Source organism: Phalacrocorax aristotelis, chromosome Z, assembly GCF_949628215.1.
Source record: "Phalacrocorax aristotelis chromosome Z, bGulAri2.1, whole genome shotgun sequence".
Classification (NCBI taxonomy): Eukaryota; Metazoa; Chordata; class Aves; order Suliformes; family Phalacrocoracidae; genus Phalacrocorax; species Phalacrocorax aristotelis.
This window is the reverse complement of record NC_134311.1, coordinates 6903556-6927471: the sequence shown is the minus strand read 5'-3', so window position 1 is coordinate 6927471 and position 23916 is coordinate 6903556. Positions and strand designations below refer to the sequence as shown.

The window sequence follows — 23916 nt, the reverse complement described above, 5'->3', positions numbered from 1 at the left end:
ACAGATGGTGGAGGCTAGAGGGGACAGCTGAGCTACCTTCAGTTTGGCCATGATACCTGATCACTTATGAGTTCCCCATTTGCCCTGGAGGGTGGGCTGGGGAAGGGGAGATACCCAATGCACAGGGTATGTCCTGCCCTCCTTTCCTGAGGAGTCTCACTACTTCGGCTGGAAAAAGGAATGGGCCACTGGGGCTGGTGCGAAAGAGCGGATTTGTCCAGAGAGAGTCCCACCTTACGCATGTGTCCTCAAAGGGTTTCGTCTGCAGCCTGAGAGGGGGCTGAGATTGTATGGGGAGAGGGAACAGTGACCTAACCATGCATCTCACACAGCCCCCTGTGCCTGGAAGGGCTGAAGAGGCTTGTCTGAACCAATGTTGGAGAAATTCAGTGTTAGTTTTCCCCTTTCCTCGCGGCTTGTGCAGGGGAAGTGTGCTCAGCCTCAGCAGTGAGGGCTGCCATCCACCCGCAGCGAGGCATGGAAGGTCAGGCTAGCAAAGGGCAGAGTTAACTCTGGCAACCGCCTTCCTGTGACTTAACATGAACTGCAATGCTTTTGTGTGAATTTGCACCAAAAAGCCTCAAAATTATGGCTGCAACTCTTTATAGCGCCTGCTTGAAAGAACTGGGCTGCATTTCTGTCAACTGTTCAACTGCACAAGGCTTAAGGATTGAGAAACTTGCAACCCAGCATGGAGCAGGTCCTGTCTGTTGGGATGGGACATTGTCCAGGAGCCGCACGTGCCACGCAGGGACCGACCCATGCAAAAGGAACCGGAGGGACTGGTGCCAGGGGGGTGGTGGTAGTACGGCGGCTGCTGCACACTGTCTGCATTCGCACGGGAGAAGGGAATCCGCCTCTCCTCAATGCCCTTCCTAGCAAGTAAGCTATGGTGGATTTACCTTATTTAAGGAGGAAAGACCAACAAGCTCTGTGAAGGTGAGATAAGGATTTCACCTGGCTCTTCCAGCTCCATTCACACCCAGGCCACAGCTCACACAAACCTGATCTGGTTTAAGCCTCCAGGTCTCCATTTCCCCCTGCTTGGCTGTCGTCTCTCCCACCTCCCGCTCGGCACTGGGGGCTGCCTCTGGAAATGAAGGCTTTGGGATTGTCTCAAACCCGCTGTCAGCATAACTCTGGGGACAGAGTAGCTGGAACAATAACAGTGAGAGGCACCAAAGGAAAACTCCTCCTGCGTCTTCCTAGGAGTCGTACGTACCTGTGGGGCTGCCAAAAACGTGCCAGGAGCGGTGCAATTGGACACACCTGTTTCTCCAGGCTTTTCTTTTCTGGCTCCAGGGTTACACCTCCCTGGAGGAGGGAAGATTGTGGCACACGCTTCTCTGAGAGCGTGCGCCAGAGGCACTGCTCTTGCCAGCATTTTCTGCCTGGTGAAGGGTGCCTTAAGTGTCCATCGTGTGCCAAGATAGGTACATTTTGGGAAGGGAGATGCTGGAGGAGCACAGCAGACCCTTTATTAATTGGTGAAAGTCCCTTGTAAAAGGGTGGTTTAGAGTTCTGCTTATGACTTCATCTCTGAGAGGTTTGGACAGCAAATGCAGAGCCAAATCTTAAAAAAAAAGGGAAAAAAAAAGAAAAAAAAGTGGCTGGAGATGCGTAAAACTAGGGTGGAGAAGCTTGGCTCAGGAGGCTGCCGATGCGAGGCTGCCTGTGAATTGGCAGCGGCAGGGGAAGTTTGGAGCAAGCACCAATATTTTATTTCATTGCAACCTCTGCTGAGACTGGGGAGGCAAAAAGGGAAAAAGGGATTTGGTCCCAGCCACTTTCCCCACTTCAAGCGGCTGCGTGAGCCAGGGTGGAGGGGAGGTCTCTCCGTTCGCTTCCCGGTTAATTGTTTAATTGGGGAACAATGCCCCTTTCCCACCCGCCTGCCCCTCTCCGGAGGGGCCGATGCCGGGCGAGCGGCGGGGCCCGTCCCGCCGGCCCGGGCTGCGGATCCCCGGTACTTTCGGGGCCGCTGCCGGGCTGGGGAGTCTGGGGGGACCCCGCGGGGGCGGCCGGTCCGAGGGGGGCGCGGGCTGGGGCGCGCTGCTCCGCAGAGGCAGGCGCTGGGGGCTCTCCTGCGCCCAGCAGCTGCGGGAGCTTTGCAAATTGCAAGGAGGCTCTTGCAGAGCTTGTGAACCCTCCTCTCCCCGAGCCAGCGCCCCTCCTCTGCAGCGCTGACGGTACAACGATATAATAATGATGGGTGGCTGAGGCTCGCATTTGAACTTGCAGGCGAGCTGCCTTTGCCCACAGCGCGGTCCAGGCTCCGCAGCTCGGAGTCAGGTGCTCGCCGGCGGGGAGGGAGGGGAGACCGAGCTCCGGGAGAAGGGGAGACCCCGGAACCACCGTCTCCTTCCAGCACTAACGAGGGGATTTTACTCTTTCATGCGGCCACTGGGATCTCTGGACTAGCCTAGCCACCACGTTGTGATTTTTTGCAATCTCTGCAATACGCTACCTTTTAAGGTAACTATAACTCTTTTAATGCGGGTTGTTTTTGTTTTGTTTTGTTTTGCTTTTGTGTATTTTTCTTTATTTCTTTACATACAATTACCAGCAAACACCTAGTGTAAGATATAAAACGATTGTTTTACTGCTGGTACCTGTAAGGACAAAGAGTTGAACTGCGAACCTTAAGCGGGAGAGAATAGCGATAATTGGTGAATTTAAACAACCTGGGGTAAGTTCAACGACACGCGGAGGGAGAGAAGAAGGGATGCTCAGGGATCCACAGAAACCCACTCGGTGCAAAGAGGAGAACAAAGAAAACTAGGAAATAGAAGACTTTGGGGTGGGAACCCTGACAGAAGTCTCCGGTACCGGTCGTTTGAATGGCCGGGGAGGTAGAGCCGCACCTCGGTGTGCGGTGGGGCTCGGCGGGGAGAACGGAGGGCGCTATTTCGTACGGGTGTTAAATGCACAAAGCGCCCGTGTGGCAGCAGCGACACGAATGGACCTTTCCTCCGGCCACCAGTTGTGTGGGGTTTTTTCTTTCTTTTTTTTTTTTTTTTTTTTTCTTTTTTCGCTGCTGGGAAAAGCCTGTGCTCATTTTCCTCAGCTCTTGTGTGTTCCCCCATCCCTCCGCCCCCCTTTTTCTTTTTTTTTTTTCTTTTCCCCTTCCCCTGATGTTCCTGGAAAGCCGCTGGCAGGGCAGAGGTGCTCAGACAGCATCTCTCCAGAGGAGAGGGAGAGCAGGTCGTCCTCCGAGCCACATTTTCATTGCTGAAGGGGGGGCCGGTGGGTGAGGAGGAGGAGGATCACAAGGTCAGTGGAGCAAAACGCCCCCTTTTACACCCGCGGCCAGCTCCTCGGGGCACGGGCACTGCCTTCCCCCTCCGCTCCTCGGGATTTCGCCTTTGTTTTACAAAGAAAAGGGGGGAAAAAAAAAAAGTGAGAGCATCGTGGAAGGAATTAAAGGAGTTTCGACGGCGGGAAAAAGCGGGTGGGTGCGTGTGGGGGGGGTCAGCGTGGGCAGAGGGAGGGGACCCCCGCGGGCAGTCCCCGGCACCGTCCCCACACAAAGGGGCGAGGGGGGGCGGGCGGGGGCCGGGGCCAGCCCTCATTGTCCCCCTCGTCACGTCCTCCACGGCCACCCCCTCTCCCGCCGGGCACCGGCGTTCGGGATTAAGCCCCGATGGCTTTTCCTTTTTTTTTTTTAAGGAATGAGTGTTGAAACGTGTTGCAGAAACCTGTCCCAGGATGGAAGACAGTAAATGTTGGGTGGGTTTGGGTGTTTTGTTTTTTTTTTTTTTTGTGGATTTTTTTCTTCTTTTACTTAAAAAGGCTGAGCAAAAGGGGAGGTTTCCTTCCCAAAAGGAGTGACTAAGACTTGGCGGAGCGAGAGGGGCGCAGCGCCCGGCGGGGAGCCCTGCCTGTGGCGGCGATGCGCGCTGGCGGGGCGGACCCGGCCGCCCCCGGGACGCGCTCTGCCGGGCGGGGCTCGGCTCTGCCCGGGGCGGGGAGGGACACGGACACACCGACGGCCGCTGCTCAAACGCCTCCTGGGCTCGCCGGGGGGTGCGGGGCGGGGGGGTCCCGCCGCCGGGGCTGGCGGGGAGCGGCGGGCCGGGGCCGCGGGCGGGGGGGGGGTGTCCCGCCTCAGGCGGGCGCGGCCCCGGCCGCTCTCGAGGAACGGGACGGGCCGGGCGCGGCGGCGGCACCGCGGCGCCCCCTGGCGGCGAGCGGCGGGCTCGTCGTTTCCGTGGTGGCTCGTTTCCCGCCAGAGGGCTCCGCTTTCCCTCACCTTGAAGAGGAGGGCAATTAAAAAAAAATTATCATCGGAATAAAATAACTTTTAAAAATTGTCGCCGCGGACGTTTCAGGCTCTTCCTCGCGCTTCTCGGAGCCGACAGCGTCGATGGCCGCCTGGCGGGTGGTGTTTGACAGCGGGGCGGGACAGGCGGGTCTCCCGCCTCCGGCCGGGCCCTCACAGCGCCGCGGGCTGAGGGCGCTGGTCCCGGCGGAGCGGGGTAAGAGCAGCCCCTGCGCGCCCAGCGCTAACGCCGAGGCTGGAGGAGCCCGTCAGACGCGCCGAGGAAACCCTCGCCCGTTGCCGCTCCTCAGGCGTGCCTCTTGCTCCCCTCACCGCGCGGGCGCCGGGGAGGTGGCGGGCAGAAGAGGTCCGCAGCTATCCTGGAAAGCAGGCTGGTGGCCGAGAAGGCAGAGCCTGCGTTCTGGGGTGATGCTGGAAGGACCACAGGGGCACGTGTCCTCTAGGACCTCACCACGCGCTGCCTCCGCGAGTTTTCTGCTCTGTCTCTGTGAGGCCCGTCCGAGAACCCAGAGCCACTTCTGGCATAAATCAGCGCAGGCTTGGGAGGGATGTCCTCAGGCAGCAGCTTCTCGGCAGCTGCCAGAGCGAGGAATGCCAGAACACGTTGTGCTCTGGTCACTTTTCTCGTCTGTGCCTGAGCTTGGGGCTGGAGGCAGCGCCGCTCGCTCGCCTGGTGAGGCTCCAGGGCGGGAAGAGTTCCTCCTGCGGCTGCTGGTGCTGGAGGTGGCAAGGAAGGAACGATGCAGATGCCCCGTGGAGCTTCTTGGAGGCCTTAGGAGGACCTTTGCGAGTGATAATGAGCTAAGCAGACTCTACTGATGAATCAGGTGCAGGCCCAGCCCACCATGTGGCAGCACAGCGGGCTAATTAATCACATGGCAGAGTTGTGATGAAGCTGGCAAAGTTAATTGGGCAGGACTTACAGTGAGGTTGATACGTGTCAGCAATTAACAGTCAGATGGCATAAACGGATCAAAGAACTGCAAAAGCAAAAGAAAGTGCAGACTGTGCATTTGAGAAAGGATAGCAGCTGTGAAGGCTTCAGGCAGAGCTCGGAAGGTAGCAAGAGGTGTGCTGCGCCTGGGATCGGTCATTTCTAGCTTGCTGCGGTTTCACTGGAAAGCGATGTAATTTGCTGTTTTACCCATTAGTAGGAGCAGCAATCTCAGTTCGCTTCTCTAGTGCCAGGTTCTATTAGGGTGTGTCCCTCGCCCCCCCCTTTTCTTTTTTTTAAAGTTTTTTAGTGTGAGCCTGACTTTCACTATGGACGCAAGGAGGGTCAATGAGCAGAGGCTGCTTTTTACGCGTTTAAGGAACATGTCCAGCTTTCGCAATATAGCTGTAGAGCATGTGATCAATCTCGGTGTGACCTGAGATGTTGCAGCCTTTAAAGACAGCGTTACCTTTATGAAAGTAGCTTATTTCTCGTTGTCCCAACCTCAGAGAAATTGGGAAGAGTTTTTTGATGGTAGATTTGAGTCTGTTGCACACCGGGACAATTCACTGTCTTTCTTAACCTGGAGTTTAAAGCAGAAAGAGACACATGATGTTCTCCCATCTGGTTAAATTAAAATAGCATTGGTGTGAGATCAAGCTTACACTGCAAGCTAAACGCGAGCTGGAATTTGATCAGAACTTATTGCTCCTACAAGTTTTTGCTGTGGTAAGGGAAGGTAGCCCTGCCTGCAAAAATAGGACCACTGCTCTCTCCCCACAGAGAGAACCTCTGCTGCTAGTTTTTAAAGATGTGAAGTTTGCCAAGGGCTTGGCATCTTCTGGTTAGAAGATGCTGTGTGCAGGGTTGCATACGGTTTAAAAATGTAGTGCAAATTACTACTGTAGGTCGGTCTGCCTGTAGTAGCTCCTAATAAAATGGATCTGCCCCATTGGAAACTAGCCAGCAGGCAAACCAACTTTGGTCACATTAAGCGAGATACTTTTTAAACAGAAGGTGGAAATTAAACACTTACTCAAGTCTTGCAGTCTCGAGTTGGCTGAATTTTCTTATTGTGTCCATAGTGTTATGGCTTTCTCTTACTCAAAGTGTAGTAACACGAAGGGGGAAAAAAATAAAGCTCATGGAAAAAGGTATGGTTAGAAGGATTTTGGCTAATTATGGTGGACTTAGGGGCAGTACAGCAGCCAGCCAGCAGAGGCCTTTGTAAACTGTGGAGTGCGGGAATGGGAAACACAAATCTGTTTTAGAACAGGGATTTTGCTCAGAAGGCTACAAGGGAGCACGGTTCAGCAGCAGTCTCCGCCAGCAGAAGTGGAGGAGGCAGGAGCAGCTGCATCAGGTAGCAGTGGCCTGGAAATGTGGGCAGCACTGCATGGGAATCGGGGTGCTATGTGTAAGCAGCAACCTCTGCCTTGTCTGTGGCTCCTCCGGAGAATTGCTGGTGTCAGGTCTGCAGTGGTCTGCTTTCTCCTAAGCTAGGCTGCCCTGGAGGGCTGAGCAAGGTACTGCTGTTATGATCTGCACGCTGTCCTTTGGAGAGAGCGGCACGGATAATTGCACATTTAATTCTGGCAGCTGTAGTGGAACAGCACTGAGTAACTCAGGAGTGTTTATGGGAGCCCACCGAGGACCAGAGTGTGAAAACCGTTGTGCATGGAGGGTTGCATGGGAATCACGCTCATGAGCCTAAGGGCTGAAAATCAGACCCTTGCCCCAACATTTTTCATTGCTTGAGTAAGCATCTCGGGGTAGAGGAGACTTAGAAAATGAAAAAGTTGAGAGGTGATTTTCCAAGAGTCGGGTAGGGGTTTTCGTCAGGTGTCTCATATTAAGCTCCATGCTCAAACACTTCAATTTTGTTGAGCTGCCCGAGCTCTTGGTGCAGCAGGTGTAATTCCTGCACCACTCAGTAAAGAGCTAAGTAGCCATCACAGCCATGAATGCTGTCTTCTGTACCAGTGGTTGAGTTCAGCAGCACAGGATATCTTGAAAATTATCCTTCCACAGTTTTCCTTCTGTTTTCATATTTCATTGTGGGTGTATGCATTGTGTTTAATGACTGGGAGCTGAAGATGTGAGGTTTTTTCCAATAGGGTTTCTCAAATTGCATTTGTGATGTGGTCACCAACACAGCACTGGAGGATCGGTGCTCTGTGCTTGTGCACAAAGTAGAGAGGAATGGGAAGATGAGGTCCTCCCTGTGCTCTGGACTTGTAGCGTAGGGCCACAGCTCATGCTCAGAGCTCTCAGCTGGCCCTAAGCACAGCAGCAGGGTTTGCCCTCTTACCAAATGCTGGAGTGGTTACCCCACCTCTTGTTATGACAGTGTGGCAATGAGCCTCTGAGGGCAGCAGGCCTCCCATTGGCATGTGCCAAGCATGCAGGCATTCCTGGCCAGGGCTGGTGCAGTGGATCAGGTGGTGGTTGCAACATTCAGCCAGCCCTGTTTAGGTGCAGCATGCCTGTCTTCCAGGAAAAAGAAAATCCTGTATTCTTTTAGTTGGACAATTTATCTGATTCCCTTGTTTCTGTTCCCAAAAGCTTAGGTTGCCTTCTGGGGGAGGAGGGAGATAAAGCCTGTGGGTAAACATGGAAAGCTAAACTTGTAAACAGTTTGTGCTAGATTTTTGTTTAGCTGTTGGTGTAGCCAGTGTGTGACGCATGGGGAACACATGTGGACAGAACATAACAAGTGAAGGTCTGGAGGGTCTCTGCTTTCACAAGGGCCAGGGTGTTGCGTTGCCTTAGAAGTGGGTCCAGCATTCACAACCTTTGAAGGTGGAGAAGTATGTTGGCCTTCTTTTTGTGCTCTCTTCAGAGTGCTCGTGTTACTGAAGGAACTAGCCTGCAGTGGCTTTGGTGCTTGAGGCTTCCGATGATTTTAGGATACAAAGGTTGCTTGAAGGCCCTTCTGGCCTGTGTACATCTGTAGGCTCAGCATGACCTCTCATTTTTTTCTAAATGTTGTGTAATGATGAGGACCATTTAAGTGTTTACCTAAGCAAACACGTGACTGTCTGTATTTCAGAGCCGGTCCATTGGATTAAAAGGACTTCCATCTCAGCAGCTCTTATCTTGCGCAACCTCCTCACTCGTAATGACCTTCTGCAGGGAATTACATAGTATAACAGGACACAGTATAGATTTTTGAAGCTGGTTATTAAATAGCCACATTTGTTTTCTCCATGTACAGCTTGGCTTGTGTAAGTGTAGGGAGAGATAAAACTCTGGCTGGATGGTGGTAGGGGTCTGGTTAAGAGTCTTCAGAAAAAAATTTACAGCAGATAGGGCTCAAACTGAATGAATTTAAAGAAGTCCCCGTTCTTGTTTGGGACTTAGTCATAAAAAAGTGCAAATTCCATGCAGCTAATATTGCAAAATAACTGATATCACATTATACACTCAGCTCTATTGAATGGCTGAAACAGAGATGGGGCGTCTTTGGCAGCGTGCAGTCTGCTCTACGGAAAGCAGCTGTATTCTTTCCTCCACACCCTGGGAATAGGGTTCAGCATATGTTTCCCAGTGCAACCAGCTGGCTCTGGCCATCCACATGTAGGGAATGAAAAGCTCTTGGGTTTTCAGCCCTTTTGGGTGGGAATTTTTAACACGAGGCTGTTATGTTAGAGATTGCCTCATTGGAAAGGCTTGGTTTGAGATGTTTTGCATCCTTTCTGAATGGTTCAGCCGTTACAGGAGAGATGCCAATTCACACAGACTCATGTGAAGTTTGGGCTGCAGCTGTAAGCTGTGGAGAAAACTTCCCTGGATGGAACACGTCACCAGTAGTTCTCTGAAGATGTTTCCCTGTGTGTCTTGCTATCATGTTCAGTATATCTGGTGGAGGTTTTTGAATGTGTTAGTTAATGTTTTAACCCTGAAGCATTATATGTAAGTACTAAAGAACTAAAATCCTAATGTAAAAAATGCTAAAATATGTACGTGCAATACAAGTTCCATGTTTATAACACAGATGTATATCTGTTAAGTCTCTGTTTCACTGTTCCTTAAAGCAGCTCCGCTGTAATATCTCTTGGGCAGGAAAAAACTACCAGTTCAGGTTACTTGCCCAAGTAAAGAACCCAAGCAGCATATTTTCACTGGAATATCATGAAACTCAGGATTTTGTGATAAAAATATTTCAACGGCAGTGTTTGACAAATTTTGCTGGAAGTTATTTTTTACGTTGTCTAGTTAGTGCATATGTGTAACTACATGGACGAGGGACTATTTATAAATCCTTCATAGCAGTTGATGTTTATGGGACTTGCAATGCTTTTGTTAGCATAGCCTTGAAATTTTTGGGATATTTACAGATTCAACGTGTGTAACTAAGAAATGGAATAAAAATGAAGATATGCTGTTATGAACATGCAATATATTGTTATGTACATACGATATATGTGGAGAACTTTTCATCTATTAGAAGGTTGAGCCTGTAAAGGAAGTGAGGTGCAAGCCCAAAGGGAACTGACATATCTGAGTATCACTCTGGACTCAATAACCTGAAACTCATTATGAATCTGTATTTGACAGAGACACATTGTTATGACAATAAATTTCTACCATAAAATATATGGTGAAGCCTGGAAAGCAGGAGGTCATCTGGCTACCTACTTGCAGATGGGGAGGTTCATAGTGTGGGCATTGACTCACCACCGACATTCACGGGAAGTTTGTCACGGCAGCCCCTTCTGACAGGAACCAGGTTGTTAGCTGTTGCTAAATGACAGGGTAGTTTGTGTTATGGACATAAAACTCCCCAGAGGTTGGATCTGAGCTGGTAACACAACACCAGGAAAAAGTCATCAGGTTAGACTCACATACTGCTACCACTGTATGGGAATAAATTTAAAACAGTGAATAGAATGGCAGAAGATCGATATTAAGAATTACTCACTCTCCTGCTGAACATCTTTTTAAAGTAGATTATTGCTTCTGATATCGATGACAAATATTGATGTACTGAATTACAGCACTTGGTGAGGACACAGTGCAATACTAACCACTTACTCCTTTGTTCTTTATTTGTAGGTCAAGATGTTGTTAAGTATAAAAGGTATCTTATGGATGTACTCTACGTTAGTTATAACATATATGCTACCTAAAGGTAAGTCTGTTACACACAGAACCCTTTACTGAAATTTATTTTAGTGGTCCCATCGTTAGACTATTTCCCAGGACTCAGGAAACAGCCCAAACTCAGGACATTCAGTGTCTGGCCTTGCTCTGCCACTCTTGTTTGCTGCACTGTGTAACTAACTTCGTTTCCACGTTCTCCTCGTTGCCTTATTGGTTTATATAGAAAACTCTTGGTGGGTGGGCATGTTTTTGACAAGGCTTTCACATGCCTGTCTGATGTCTCCTGAGGCTTGTAAGTGCCATTACTATAATTCAAATAGTTACAGTAAAGAAAGTGCCATAGGATTACATTGTGTAAAGCAAAATAGATTGCCTTCTCCAAATATTCAATAATGCATTTTAATCCTTTAAGCTGTGCTTCAGACATGTTGGACCTGTTGGCCAGGTATGTCTCACACCTTCATTTTCCATGATCCACTAAGGACCTTGCAGTAGATGAGGTCGGGTCTGACCGGGGGAGTTGATTTTAGTAGAGGGCAGACAGCTTCCATAGGAGCTTAAGCCTGGTGCAGTGGAGGGAGCAGCGAGCAGTGCCAGTGGCATGGGAGCAGAGGCACATTCATGGGACAGATATAGCCAGGCTGCAGAAGTGATGAATGAAATGGGGGAGGTTTTGGCCTACAGGAATGCTGGTTTGGCATACCTCCCGGTCAGATCCCAATGCGTGTGGTTGTGTACGTCATGCCACAGCAGCCTTTTGGGTCTGTAGGTCACAGCTTGCACCCTCTCTGTATTCGGGGTGAAAGGTGCCTTGTGCAAGTGGGATTCAGGGGAAAACAGCAGCCCCAGTTTTGGCTTTGCTCTTGATGTGTCAAGGAGCAGCTGGGGACGTGCCTCTGGAGTGGGCAGTCTGGCTGCCAGCCCCCTGTTGTGTGGGGCTGCTGTGGGCTCACCTGGTGGCAGGTCACTTGGCTGCTGGGGTCTGGAGCAAGGACATGTTAGGGCAGCTGCAGGTCTTTGGTTTGGGTGGAAAGGAGTAGGCTTTACTGCTTCTCTTGATGATTACATGCTAACATTAAAGGAAGTGTGGTTGCCATGGTTATTTGAAAGTGTGAGTCAAGTCTTTAGTAAGAATACTGACAAAACTGGGATAATAGCTTTCCCAAGCCTCAAAGCAAGACTTTCCTTGAGTGGGTGGTGGTTTTTTTTTTTCTTTTTTTTTTTTTTTCTCCTCCTTGTCTTTCCAGGAACTGCTCAAATTGATTTTAGCCTTTGGGTAAATCAAATGTACCAATTTTTTTTTTTTCCCCCCAGCTTAAACACTGTTTCTAGCAAAGTCTTTAGGTAGTCCTGTAAGATAAAGGAAAAGACCATTGTGCATTGTGGACCCAACTAAAAAGAAGTGTTTTTTTTAACCCTCAAGCAGGTTGGGAGCACCATCCTTCACTATTTCCTATCCTCATTTCCTCCTTAAAGATGGTTTTGTTTTTCCATTCTTCGTTAAACATACAACAGGCCAGGACGATTAGGCTTGTCCTCAGGGACGACAGACTCAAAGCTTCAGGCAACAGGCAAGCTACTAAAATTGAGCTTTCATTTTCTTATCCATGGAGGACTGAGGCTGATTTGGTTATTAAACATCAAGCTTCTTTTTTTACTCCCCAAGTTTTTTACGTAGTAAAATGTCTGTATGTGTAGACTGATGTACAGATCTTGGATCCATTACTGACATTTAATAATTTGTTCTTATGAAGCATTTGGAGAGGCAAAGTAAACAGCTGTCAGAAGAGGTCATGGACTTGCAGTGTAAGTCTACACAATGAACTTGGACATTTTTATTTGATAAGCTACTTACACTTAGAGGGGTGTTATAAGAGAGATGGAGAGAGATTTTTACCAGAGAAGGACAAGGGGCAAGAGATTTAAACTGAAAGAGAGCAGATTTAGATTAGATATAAGAAATTTTTTACAGTAAGGGTGGTGAGACACTGGAACAAGTCACCTGGAGAAGTTGTGGATGCCCCATCCCTGGAAGTGTTCAAAGTCAGGTTGGATGAGGCCTTCAACAACTTGATGTGGTGGAAGTTGTCCCTGCCCATGGCAAGATGGTTGGACTAGATGATCTTCAGAGGTTCCTTCTAATACAAACCACTCTGTGATTCTAAGTTATAGCTTTCTTTATGGCAGAAATATATGTTTTAAGATCTAGGAAAAGGGAAGACTGCTGGCAATAATTAGTTAGCTTCAAAATGGAGTAAATGGTAGTACATCACTCACAGGAGGAGAGGTCTAAAGATAAGACTTTACCTGAAAATCAACCTTGGGATGGAAAACATGAGAGGATATAGAATAAGTAAGGTAAAGAAATCTGACAAGAAATTTACACCTAGTGTTTCTGTTATGACCTACTGAAAGTCTCTTCGTGTTTACTTAGGGCATAGCTCCATGGTCAATATAAACACACATATATTTTAGCACTAGATGGGTTAGTCCTGCCCCTTCTCCATTCCCTGGTGCTAGTTTTCATGCTTTTCTTTGTGCTGACACTAGTATTTATGTAGGTATATGGACAGCTGAACCAGGTAAATGACTTGTTTGAAAGACCATATGGCATTTCTTGCAGGTTATTTTTCGACTGGATCAGACCTTTGATCTGCCTTGCTGCCTTGCACAAATGCTAGTGCTGGCAGAACTGCAGGATTGGGAGTGTGTCACTAGAAGTGGGGAGGAGTGGGATGGAGCCTTAGAGTGGTAGAGCATAGTGTGGCACCTTTACATGTCCCCTGACTTACTACAGCTTTTATCACCTCGTAAATGGCTCTTGTTGTCTCCAGAGTAGAATTTTCAGTACTTAAGCAAGTTCGATACGAACATCCCAGTAAGGGCTTCTCAGTAATACAGACCAGGTTCTGTCTTGGCCTTATTTGCCTGAATCTTTTGGAAGTAGTTAAAAAAGACTTTCACGTTCCTGGAATACACTGTGAACTTTGTGAGTTTTATTTTTGAGGATGGGAGCCATACTTTTGCCATGGAGAGTACTAAACATGTTCCAACTATGGTCATGGTGAAGAAGACAAAGATAAAAACTTATTCATTTTTATGAATTGATCCAACAGAGTCTGTGGGATCAACTCATCTCATTCTGATTTGTAGAAAAGTCAGTCAGTTTGTGTAATAACATTTTTGAGGTTGAGTGTTTCAAGATTACAGACAATTTTACAGGTGCAGCTCTTTCTTTCCTTTAAAAATACTCTAAAAATAACATATACGTCTGCATTTTGAATAGTTAGACATCATAAGTTTCAAATTTTTTCTTTTTAAGTCCTGAATTTGAATAGAAAATTGAGTCCTTGAAATCTTTCATGAAATGCAAATTTCCATGCTTCCATTCGCACAATAGATTGGATCACTCTATATGACTTATTAAATTTAATTAAATAGTCACTTCAATATGATGCATTGCAATATTTCCTTTAAAAAGTTTTCAGTCAAAGTTGTTCTGAAAGTATAAAATTTTTCTTTTGAGAGTCATATGGGAAATTTTTCAAAATCAACACATATTTTTTTAAAGTGTACATCCTGGAATCTGTGAGTCACAGCAAAACTGAAGCTTAATTTAGAACACAGCACGTTATAAGGATGCAAATCTTTATGTGTTCACCACTAATCATTATTCCCGTCTTTGTTTCGTCTTTCACTCTCATCTTTGTGAATGGTCACATTCATAAATACCTAGCATGTTTGCATGGCGCGCTTGTTAGATTTTATGTAGCAACAAAAGTATTTTTCCTTTGAGAGCAAATTGAGAATGGTCTTGCATGGCTTCTTTAAGACTCCTAATTCTCAGAAGATGTGTGTCAGGAAGGCAGCAGGAAATACGGTGTAAGCTTCTGGGGTCACGGGAGTGTCCCTCTGTGAGACCTTTGCTGTTTGCTCTGGCACATATGAAGGATTAGCGACAGAATTTCACGAGCAAGGTTTATGCCTGCTGCTAGTGTGGCATTTACTCACTTTGAGCTCACTGATTTTAGGATATTATAGTTTGTAAGCTGGACCTTGTGATTATGATCAGTGTTGGAGTTTATCTTACCTGTTTTAAGTGACTATTTGTCATGCTATGAGTGAGTATGCTTTTGTGAAAGCCCTGTAATCCAGGAGACAGTAGAAACCCCCTAGATTGCAGTGTGTGACATGTTCTTTCAAGGTTATATAAATAATATATCAGTTTAAACATCAGTTTATCTGATCATGCTTATGTTCTATATGTGCTATAAAATACATGAGTGCATGCCTATGATGCCTGCATGATTTATGTCGAGTTCTGCAGCCTGGCTGCCTGTGAGTTTCTTGCAGAATAGGAAAGTAGTTGGTTCTTCATCACTCTGTGCCTCCTTCTCTTACTCTGCTTACTCAGACTACAAATCACCTGGTAAAGAACTCAGTGAGGGTTTTTGTTTGGTCTCAGCCTGTTACCTCTGCTGTCAGAGTTCCATACAAGTTTGTGTAAGTGGTGCATTCATTTTAATTTATTGTATCTTCATTAAAATATTTATGGTTAATGAAGACACTCCTTTTAGTCTCAGTTAGCGGTCAGATTAACAGAACACATAATTTCATTGATCCTTTCTGTTGCTGCTGGTAGGCAGGGCAGTGTGCCATATGTCTAGGCAGGTTGTTGATGAACTAAAAAATGAAAGTCACTTTTTTTTTTTGTCTCATAAATTTGCCTTAAAATAAACAGAATCTTTTATTCTTTAAGCATGTGGGTTCTGTCTGCACACTCAGTAGCAACATTCTGTTCAGTTAAGCTTAATTAAGTAGCAAAACTGCTCCTTTAAGCAGTGTCACTTCATGTAGGGCATTCTTTTCTTCAGACTTCTTGTCCATTACAGACCTATGGTCTGGTGGTTATGGTTAACGTAATACAAAAGGGCAGAGTTCTTTCCTAATTTTTTTTCTCTTTAGATTTCTATTTTAAGGGTTTTGAAACATTTACAACAGAAAAAAAAGTATAAATTGTAGGGAAAGACACTTTGTTCTCAAGCAAGATGTTCTTCTGTAGTTTGTCTCCCACTTCAAAAGAAAGATACCGAGCTATGTGTTGTTGGTGGGATAAGCTGACTTTGCAGCTGAAATGGCAGACTGGGAGGACTTAAGGCAGTTTTCCTGGGGGAAAGAAGTGGGAATAGGCAAACTGTAATTTTTACTTTTATTTTTTTTAAAGAAAAATTGTTCCACATGCCATCATGCCCGTGATAAACTGATACAAGTGCATAGTCATATGCATTTGGGGGCTTGGAGAAAACAAGACAGTAATAAATTGTAGCAAAAAACCTACCCAGTAAGTTAGACCTGTCAGGACTCTCTTCTGCCAGGATATCACATTGGAGTAGTTTTCATTCTGCATTCTGTTCCTGGTACTCATTCTGGTGCTGGAGATATTTCATATTTAAACAGGGGAAGACAACAAAAATACCCAGCTGTTAAGGCACACTCCCTACTGGATCTGCCCACAATCTGACTGTGTTGTGCTGCTCTCAGCCTGATTCTGTAGTCCCATCATCTTGCACAAGTCTCCCATTGACTTTGATGGAAGATCTGCAAAGTTTTATGTTTGTGGCAGGTGATGTGGACTTAGCTGTGTGTTTTATTTCTTTATTGTCTATGTATTTTCCATAATAAATTAATCATGCATGAGTGATACATATTAGCTTGCAACTAAAAAAATGCTTATATTAATGGCCAACCAGGTTAGTCATTTCAAAACCATCCTCTTGTTTAAGAGTACATGATATTACAAGTATTCTAGGTCCTACATGGCAAGGTGGAGAAACGGTGTAAAACAATATCAGCAAATACCTGCTTTGCTCATCTTGTGTTCCATTTTACAGTAACAAAATGTTTTGTTTGTATTTTTGCATGCCATGCCCCTCCTAAGGAGTGGTCTGTCATGGTCAATGGTCAATCCAAATTTTTGGAACTGTGCAGGAACATCACTTTTCTTATGTTCCAGTGTCCAGTGATATTTTTGTCAGTAAGGAAAAGCTTCTCCCTTCTTCTTCCTTCTTTTTCTCCCCTCCTCTTGTCAAAGCAAAAAGGGCTTTTATATAGTGTTTTACAATGCTTTCTGCAGTTAGATGGGCATGTTTGTAGCTATATGGTCTCCTATTCTGGGATATAGCCCAATTTAGGCTAGATCTAGTTTGCATGTCATGATGATATGTGTTGTTTGCTAAGGGTTTCAGTCTGCTGATGTGAAGACACAAATTTTAAAGAAAGGACATTTCCTCAGGGTTCAGAGCTGATATTCCAGATCACTCATAACCAGAAATAACATTCTCAAAAGTTTATTAAAATACTGTCAGTCTGTATAATTATAACTAGGTCATTTTTCATTTAAGAAGTTCCTGTAATGTATATAGATGACAGGAGATCATAATAAATACTAAATATTTTGAGACTGATTTTAATCTCCCACCTGTGCAACTTGGCAGTAATTCCATCGCAACTTATAGGACTGAGTATTCATTCTCTTTCTTTATCTCTACGCCAGTGTAACTCAGTGAAGTTTCAAGAAATTAAAGGTGATATGAGAGGCAGTGGTGTTTCAATACTGTGCATCTTCAGGATACAATCAATGTTTTCTAGTTTTTAGCAATCAGTTGACTCTAGGTGAGTTCAGTTTTTATTTCCTTATGGAAATTAAAGAAAAAAAAACCTCAATGGATTTTTTTTTTCCTTAAGAAGTGTGTATGCAATCAAAGCTTTTGAGCTAGTCTTTAGTCTTCAGTAACATCCACAGGCTTGTCTTCAAGCCTTGTGAATTCTCCTGTCTTCAGTTTTATATTGGAGCAGCTTTTGTCTTTTCCTGTTTTACAAATAGATTCTTGCTAGGTCTGGGCTCAAAGTGTATGCAGTGATTAGTTTGTTTATTATGTGAGTTGTACCATCACCGGTCTCTGCTTACAAGTTAATGGAAGAATGAAAATCTCGCCGCAAGCCTGAACCACAGAGTGAGCATCTTGCTGGTCAATGAGCTCAGACGGTGCTGTTCCATGTGAACTTTTCAGCTGAGCTTTGGGTGCAACGCAGCTGTTTTGGCATAGCCCTACCCCATCACTGTTATACTCTCTCTGCTCTAATCAGTTTTGATACAGTGATCTTGAGTGTATCTGCATTATGTTCCCAAGAATTTCTATCTAGGTAGGCAGGGACGGAAAGGACCTGAGGAATTCCATTCAAACTTCTGGGTCTTCCTTTGGAAGTCCACTTCCCCCCCCCTTTAAGTCAGTACTTTATTATTAAAATGCTTGGCCATCAAGCAGATGATTCTTGTATTGAACCGTTTTAGATAATACTATAGATACTTCATCCTGCATGATGTCATCTGTATCTGTTAAAAATAATCAACTTAATGAGCAATTTTTCCTTTTTTTTTCCTTCTTTTTTTTTCTTCTTCCCTCCCTCCCCCCCAAATCTTCTGCTCCTTATGGAGAGATGACATTTTTTGATGATAGATAATTTTTATGTGCTGGTGTCTCCTATTTAATGTATCACTCTGCTGGTGGCTAGTATTTGAAGTTATCATATTTCTAAAATTTATGAATCCTAGCTCACTTCAAATAAATGATCAGCATGTTCCACCTTCCAAAAGATGTTAGAGTGCAGGACAGTGAAAGAGACAAGACAGATAATGTTGTGCATCAGCTTTTAATCTTCATTAAGCTGTTATATATGGTGAAATAACATCACATAAAAATATATATCTAACAGAAATCCTCTCTTCAGACAGTTGCTGTGTGCAGTTTGGACGAACAGTAGTCAACTTTCCCCTCAGGATATTGTCAGATGGAAGCATTTCACTGTAAAGTGTTTGCAGCTGGAGATGTCATAAAAAATGATAAAGGTCCTATCATGTCAAGTCTGAGCCAAGTAGGGACTTTCTGTGTGCTTTACTTCCTTCTTTGCTTTAAGATCCTGAAATACTTTATTTCTGCAATGTGTCAAAGTCCCTGAGGCTATAAGAAAATGATTTAAAAAAAATGATTATTTGGGACAATCTCACCGGAAAGGCTTTTGTTTCAGCACACATGCAATAAAAAGAGTTAACCCTTGAAAGAATAATGGAGTCAGGGATGTCATGTATGCATGCTTCTGGCTAGCAATATATGCGAGGTGACTCACTGGCTTTCACTCAGAGTAGTCTTCCTCCTATGGAGTAAAAAACCTTAGCTCCTACAGTTCATCTGTCATCTAAAGTTTCAACACATTCCAAAGAAGGTCTGTAACTTGGTGACTATAACAAATGGAGAAAATAAGTCAGAGTACAGTGAATTAAAGTTGCCCAAACAGAAGGGGCTCCATCAGCAGCCTAGGATACTGGTGGAACCTCTTTTTTAGCTTATACCAATCAGTCCTGTTACAAATCAACTAAGGTTCATGGATTGAATCATGAATCGTTAAATAACAACAAAATGTATCTGCTTCTGATTTTGTTGTTCTGCTAACGTGATTTCTCCTTTCTCTGCCCTCCCTCTCCCCTTTCTCTAGTTAAAGCAGAAAAAAAAACCATGGTAAAGGGATCCCTCTCTGGAACTTCAGTCCTGCCATGCTTCTTTTCAACCACACCCACTATAGCCTCCAGCTATGCAGCTGAGTATCTTCGAATCAAATGGTCAAAGGTTGAATTGGATAAAAGTGGAAAAGATGCAAAAGAAACCACAGTCCTGGTGGCCCAAAACGGCAACATCAAAATAGGTCAAAGCTACAAAGACAGAGTGTCTGTTCCAACCCATTCAGAGGAGACCGGTGACGCTTCGCTGATTTTCTCCAAGCTGCGTGCAAGTGATGCAGGGGTGTATCGCTGTGATGTTATGTACGGAGTTGAAGACACACAAGGCATTGTATCACTGGCTGTTGAGGGTAAGGACTTATCTATTTCACTTGTAGTCAACAGTGATTCCAGTGAAAATGATAAAAGTTAGTAATTAACATATAACAAGAGAGTGTTTAAAAGGGTGGCTTTAGCAATTTACCTGTCCTTAACTGTTCACTCTTCACATTCTTTTTCTGTCTTTTTATTTATTCTTATGAATCTTTTCCAATTGGCAGCTCTCTTATTTCTCACTTGCACCTTTGGGGAGGCTACTCTTGATTCCTGGAACAAATGCTGTTCACCTATCCCCAAAGTAGTTTGATACTTTGATTTGGCCTGTACCCCTTGCAAGGCAAGCTCCTTCTTTTACTTCTTTCTTTTTTTAGGAGATACCTCTAAAGTTTTCTCCAACCAGCCCTTTTGAAACATGATACATGTTGTACTAATACATCTGTCTGAAAATGTCAGTGTCCCAACAAGAAGACAGACCTGGCAGGCGGAAGCAGTTTCTTTTTAATTTTTGTGTGTAGATTGAAAAGAAGTAACAGCCTTGCTCCTGGAGCTGTGGTTGGCCTGTCTTGCCACCTGATATACAGAACCGTAATGCCAACAAAACTTGGAGCCACTTTTTCTGTGATAGGAATGTCAAGCACAAAGGAAGAATTTATTTTGTCCCAGTAATAAAGGTTGGATAGGTAAGAGGAAACCCATCTGGCAGAAGCTGCAGGAAACAAGTAGGGAGATGGTTGCTAATGTTCTTCCATGCAGAGGATCCAGGGATAAGAGTTCGCTTGCCATCACTATAAGGAAATAGCCTCCAAAACTTCGAGGGGAAGAAGTGTAAAAAGATATGTAAATGTAAAGAGATAGAAGAGACAGGACATTCAAAAGCATGTAAGTGGCAAAAGGAGCATCTGATCTATAGGTGGTTTTCTCCTAAGAGCCTGCTTATACAGCACGATAAGTATGGCATAGAGACTGCTCCAGAGCCTGGTGCAGTATAACACTGTCAATTTGGTGCTGAGCCTGAGCTAACAAACAGTGCTGAAAGGCCAGACATATTAGCCCAGGCTCTGTGCCATGTCAGTGCAAATTCTGGACCTAAATTACTCTGCATGCTTAGAACAACACTGTGCTGTGTGGATGTACCAGCATGAGCCTTAGTCTGGACTTTGCCTTACACTCCTTCTCACTTAGGTGGTTTTTGAAAGTTCGGTATTTACTCAGAAAACTGAATCCCAAAACAAACATTAATATCTGCTGCTGGAAATTATGGTTTTGGCAAAGATTTTTTTTTTTCTGTGAGCTTAATACTACATTGTTCTTCCAATATGCTTAACCAACTTGAACAGTTTTTGGCATCAATTCAATGAAAGATTTCGAAGGTGTGGTCTTAATTAGGAAATACAATAAATCAGTGTAACCATTAATGTCTGTATAAATTCATAAACTGTTTAGTCCTAATGGCAAAAGCAAAAGAAATCATGGTCTGAACATTACTTTTCAGTAACTAGTGTACCTGGCATTCCTTATTCCTTTTCAAGTGCTCCCTTGACTATATGTCTATGTCCAGGAGCAGCAGATGTTTACTACAGTAAAACAGCTAATGATTTATGGCAATACTTCAGCTTCTGTACTAAGTGTTCCTGCAAAACACTGCCATGAGATGAACTGATCAGTTTTTTTTTTTCAGTTGAAAGAAAATGTAATGCACTCCATTTTGTTTCTGCAACTGTTCTTTTCCCTGATTTAATGTCAAACTTTCAGGAGGGGAAAAAGCCGGATATTAACACACATGGAAAACAACATTGTTAGATTGTCATTTGTGCACTCCATTCTCCATTTTCTACATTAAGTAAACAAATGCTATTTATCAGACTCATAAGGATTTCATGTGAATGTTTCTGCTTAACTCTGCCCTCATTTCAGTAAGGCTTTACATTTGTTTGATTTTTAAAAATATCTTTATTTTTATTTCAACTTTTATTTAAAACAAACCAAAACATTAGTCCCAAATGTAATTTATTTCCATTGTGTTGTCTTTCTGAATCTGTACCCCAAAGTGATGACAATTGGAAAGACGTGATCTTCTGTGTACTCTCTTTGTGCATTCTTCGCTGCCTGTTGTTAGCGTGGTGTGGGGAGATCTTCCCAAGTTAATTGCAGTGACTTCAGAGCTGATGGCTAGCACGGTTCAGCACTGTGCTTTGGTCAGCTCTCCCAGGCGGAGCTGGGGCTGGTGCTTGCGGGGTGACCCACGAAGTCCTGGTAAAATTATCACCAGTTTTCCTATTCTGCTCATTTTATGCTCATGACAAGTGAAACATAAAATACATTTGTGTAGCACTCTTTCTCTGAGGACTGAACAGGCATGTGTTGCTTTAGCTTTTCAGTGGATTAAAAGTATGCGGGAAAAGTGGTAGCTGGCTCATGTAGCGCTTTCTTGATCATGTAGCTTAACCCTAAAGTGAAGCAGAATCATTTGATTAAAGACAGAAAGCTACGGCAAAATTCCCTGTGTGGGGCAATTTAGTATGGGAAGAAATGTTACTAATGCTTCAGAAAGAAACATTCATCTATTTCTTCAAGTTCCAACACTGCTACGTGTGTTAAGTTTAATTTAATAAGTTTCTCAGAAGTGGCCAAATGAAGTAGACCAAAGCTAATCTGCATCATTCTGCTGAAGTAGGTGAAATTGCTCTTTTGTTATTTTGATAACTTTATGGGGTTTGTATGCTTGTTAGTTATTTTTAAACCAATGCAGGGATTGAGTTCTAGGTATTCTCAGGATTTTCATTATTCCCTCATTTGAAACTTTCAAACAAAAAGCACATTCCAGCATCAATGAAGCCAGATAGATAAGCTTTTTACAGCTGTGCTGTTTGTTTTTCAAATGAACCTATGCAAGTAAGATAATAGATAACTTGGAGAGGTAACTTGAATTAGAAAAAATTACTGTAATTGCTGTTTCTGTCCTTTCATTTAGATATGTTAGGAATATGAAAATGCTATGGAACACATTGTGCATCAGTACCATTGATGGAAAGTATGGTGAATGAAAAAAGGGATTGCTAAGAAAGTATTTTTTTTTCTATAGCATATAGCTTTTCGCAGGTGAAGCTGTACAAGCTCAACAGTTGGTATTAGTCATTGAAAGTAAACAGTAAAATTTTTAATGCCTAATTTTTTTTTTGCCTGGGTCTCAAGACCAAAACTGTCTACAAAAGATGTGTATAATTGTGCATTTGTTTTTTCTGTGTGGCAGAAAAATTTGTTAATTTCTGTGTAAACATCCAGTTAATTTGCTATTTTTACATGCCAAATGAAGTCAGATTTATATGTTGTTAACAACAGCATAAATACTACCTTTACCAAGAAGATGGGATGTAAATACACAACTGTTGTCTCTGACCATGACAAACCTGTATTTCCGTGCTTTGACTCAAAATGCTTCAGCATCAAACTTGCCTTGCAGCAGGATTATTTGTAGAGGTTCTGAGTAGAATATTTTGGTTTTAATATAATCAACTGTTGCCTAATTTATGCTCCTCGCAAATTAGGCCAAAACCAATCTCATGTGTGTACCATTTCAGAGAAAAGGTCTGTCTGTCCCAGTGTCCTGTTCCAATGAAAGCAGCAGTAGCTGATACCAAAGGGCAAAGGTTACTGCTTTTCCTGTGTACTCTGTTGCTGTCAGAGACTTGTCACCCATGGGCTTCCTGAGGCAGAGGTGATGGCTTTGTGTTAGACAATCCTGCACAGATTTTTTTTTTGCCATTTGTTTTTTGAATATATGTAAATTTTTAGTATCTACAGCTGGCCTCCTGTTTAAGGCACAACTTAACCACAGCTGGTTAAGTTAGTTATTATACACAAGGAAGATATACAGGTTTAATCACCCATGTTGCCTTTGCCTGTACATTGCATGTTTCTACTGCACCCTTTTTTGACAGGTAAAATTTTTCTAAAATATGGCAGCATCCTGGAAACTGTCATACTGCTGTGCTTTTTCTTTGCTTTGGTTATAGGCACAGCCTAAGCCAGCTACATGGGTATCAATAGCTGCTTATGTTCTGTTCACTAGGAGCTCACAGACATCTCCAAGACACTGTGGCTTAACATGGTATCTTTTATCTGCTGAGCAGTGCACCATGGCTTGTGACAGAGGTGAAATAATTTGAACTCTGTTTAAACTGTTCAGTTTAAAGCTAAGTCTGAAATGCCTTGTTTATACTGGGGGTATAAGAGTGGTGTTCATGTTACTAACCAGGGTGACTCAGTTGTGTGTACAGTCCTGGGGATCTGATCTGGGAAAGTCACAGCAGTGTAGGACTAGAAGGACATGCTGGATCACCCAATGTAGTTCCTTTGGTACTGCAAGTAACCACATTACGTGCTGTGCTACATGCCTTTATGAATCCTGAAATGAAGCGAAAGCACCCATTCACATGGGTTATCAGGTGCTTTGCATATTTCGCTTCTAAGATTAGTGGGGTTAGGTTGAACTGCACCCTATATGTTACTATTTTCATTTCACAGCTGGTAAAAGTGTAGGAGAGAGGAGTGAGACAATTTTAAGCCACACAGGAAGTTTTGGGGCAGCCAGATGCCTGCCCTGCTTGTTAATGGCAACCGCAGAGCTGTCCTTGATGCAGGGGACAGCGACAGCACCGACAGGTCTGCAGGCTCACGCAGAGGGGCAGTTTCATCACACTAGAT

The 23916-nt window shown here is 44.4% G+C and overlaps 1 protein-coding gene across 1 annotated transcript in view; it reads left to right on the top strand.

The window, feature by feature from the left end:
- Positions 1-2231: 2231 nt before the first annotated feature.
- Positions 2232-23916, top strand: part of VCAN (versican) — a 113003-nt gene continuing 91318 nt past the window's right edge. Inside the window, exons 1-3 of the mRNA XM_075079909.1 lie at positions 2232-2475; positions 10275-10350; positions 18873-19244. Coding sequence (XP_074936010.1) covers positions 10281-10350; positions 18873-19244 — 442 coding nt within the window. The 5' untranslated portion in view covers positions 2232-2475; positions 10275-10280. The remainder of the gene's footprint in view (positions 2476-10274; positions 10351-18872; positions 19245-23916) is intronic.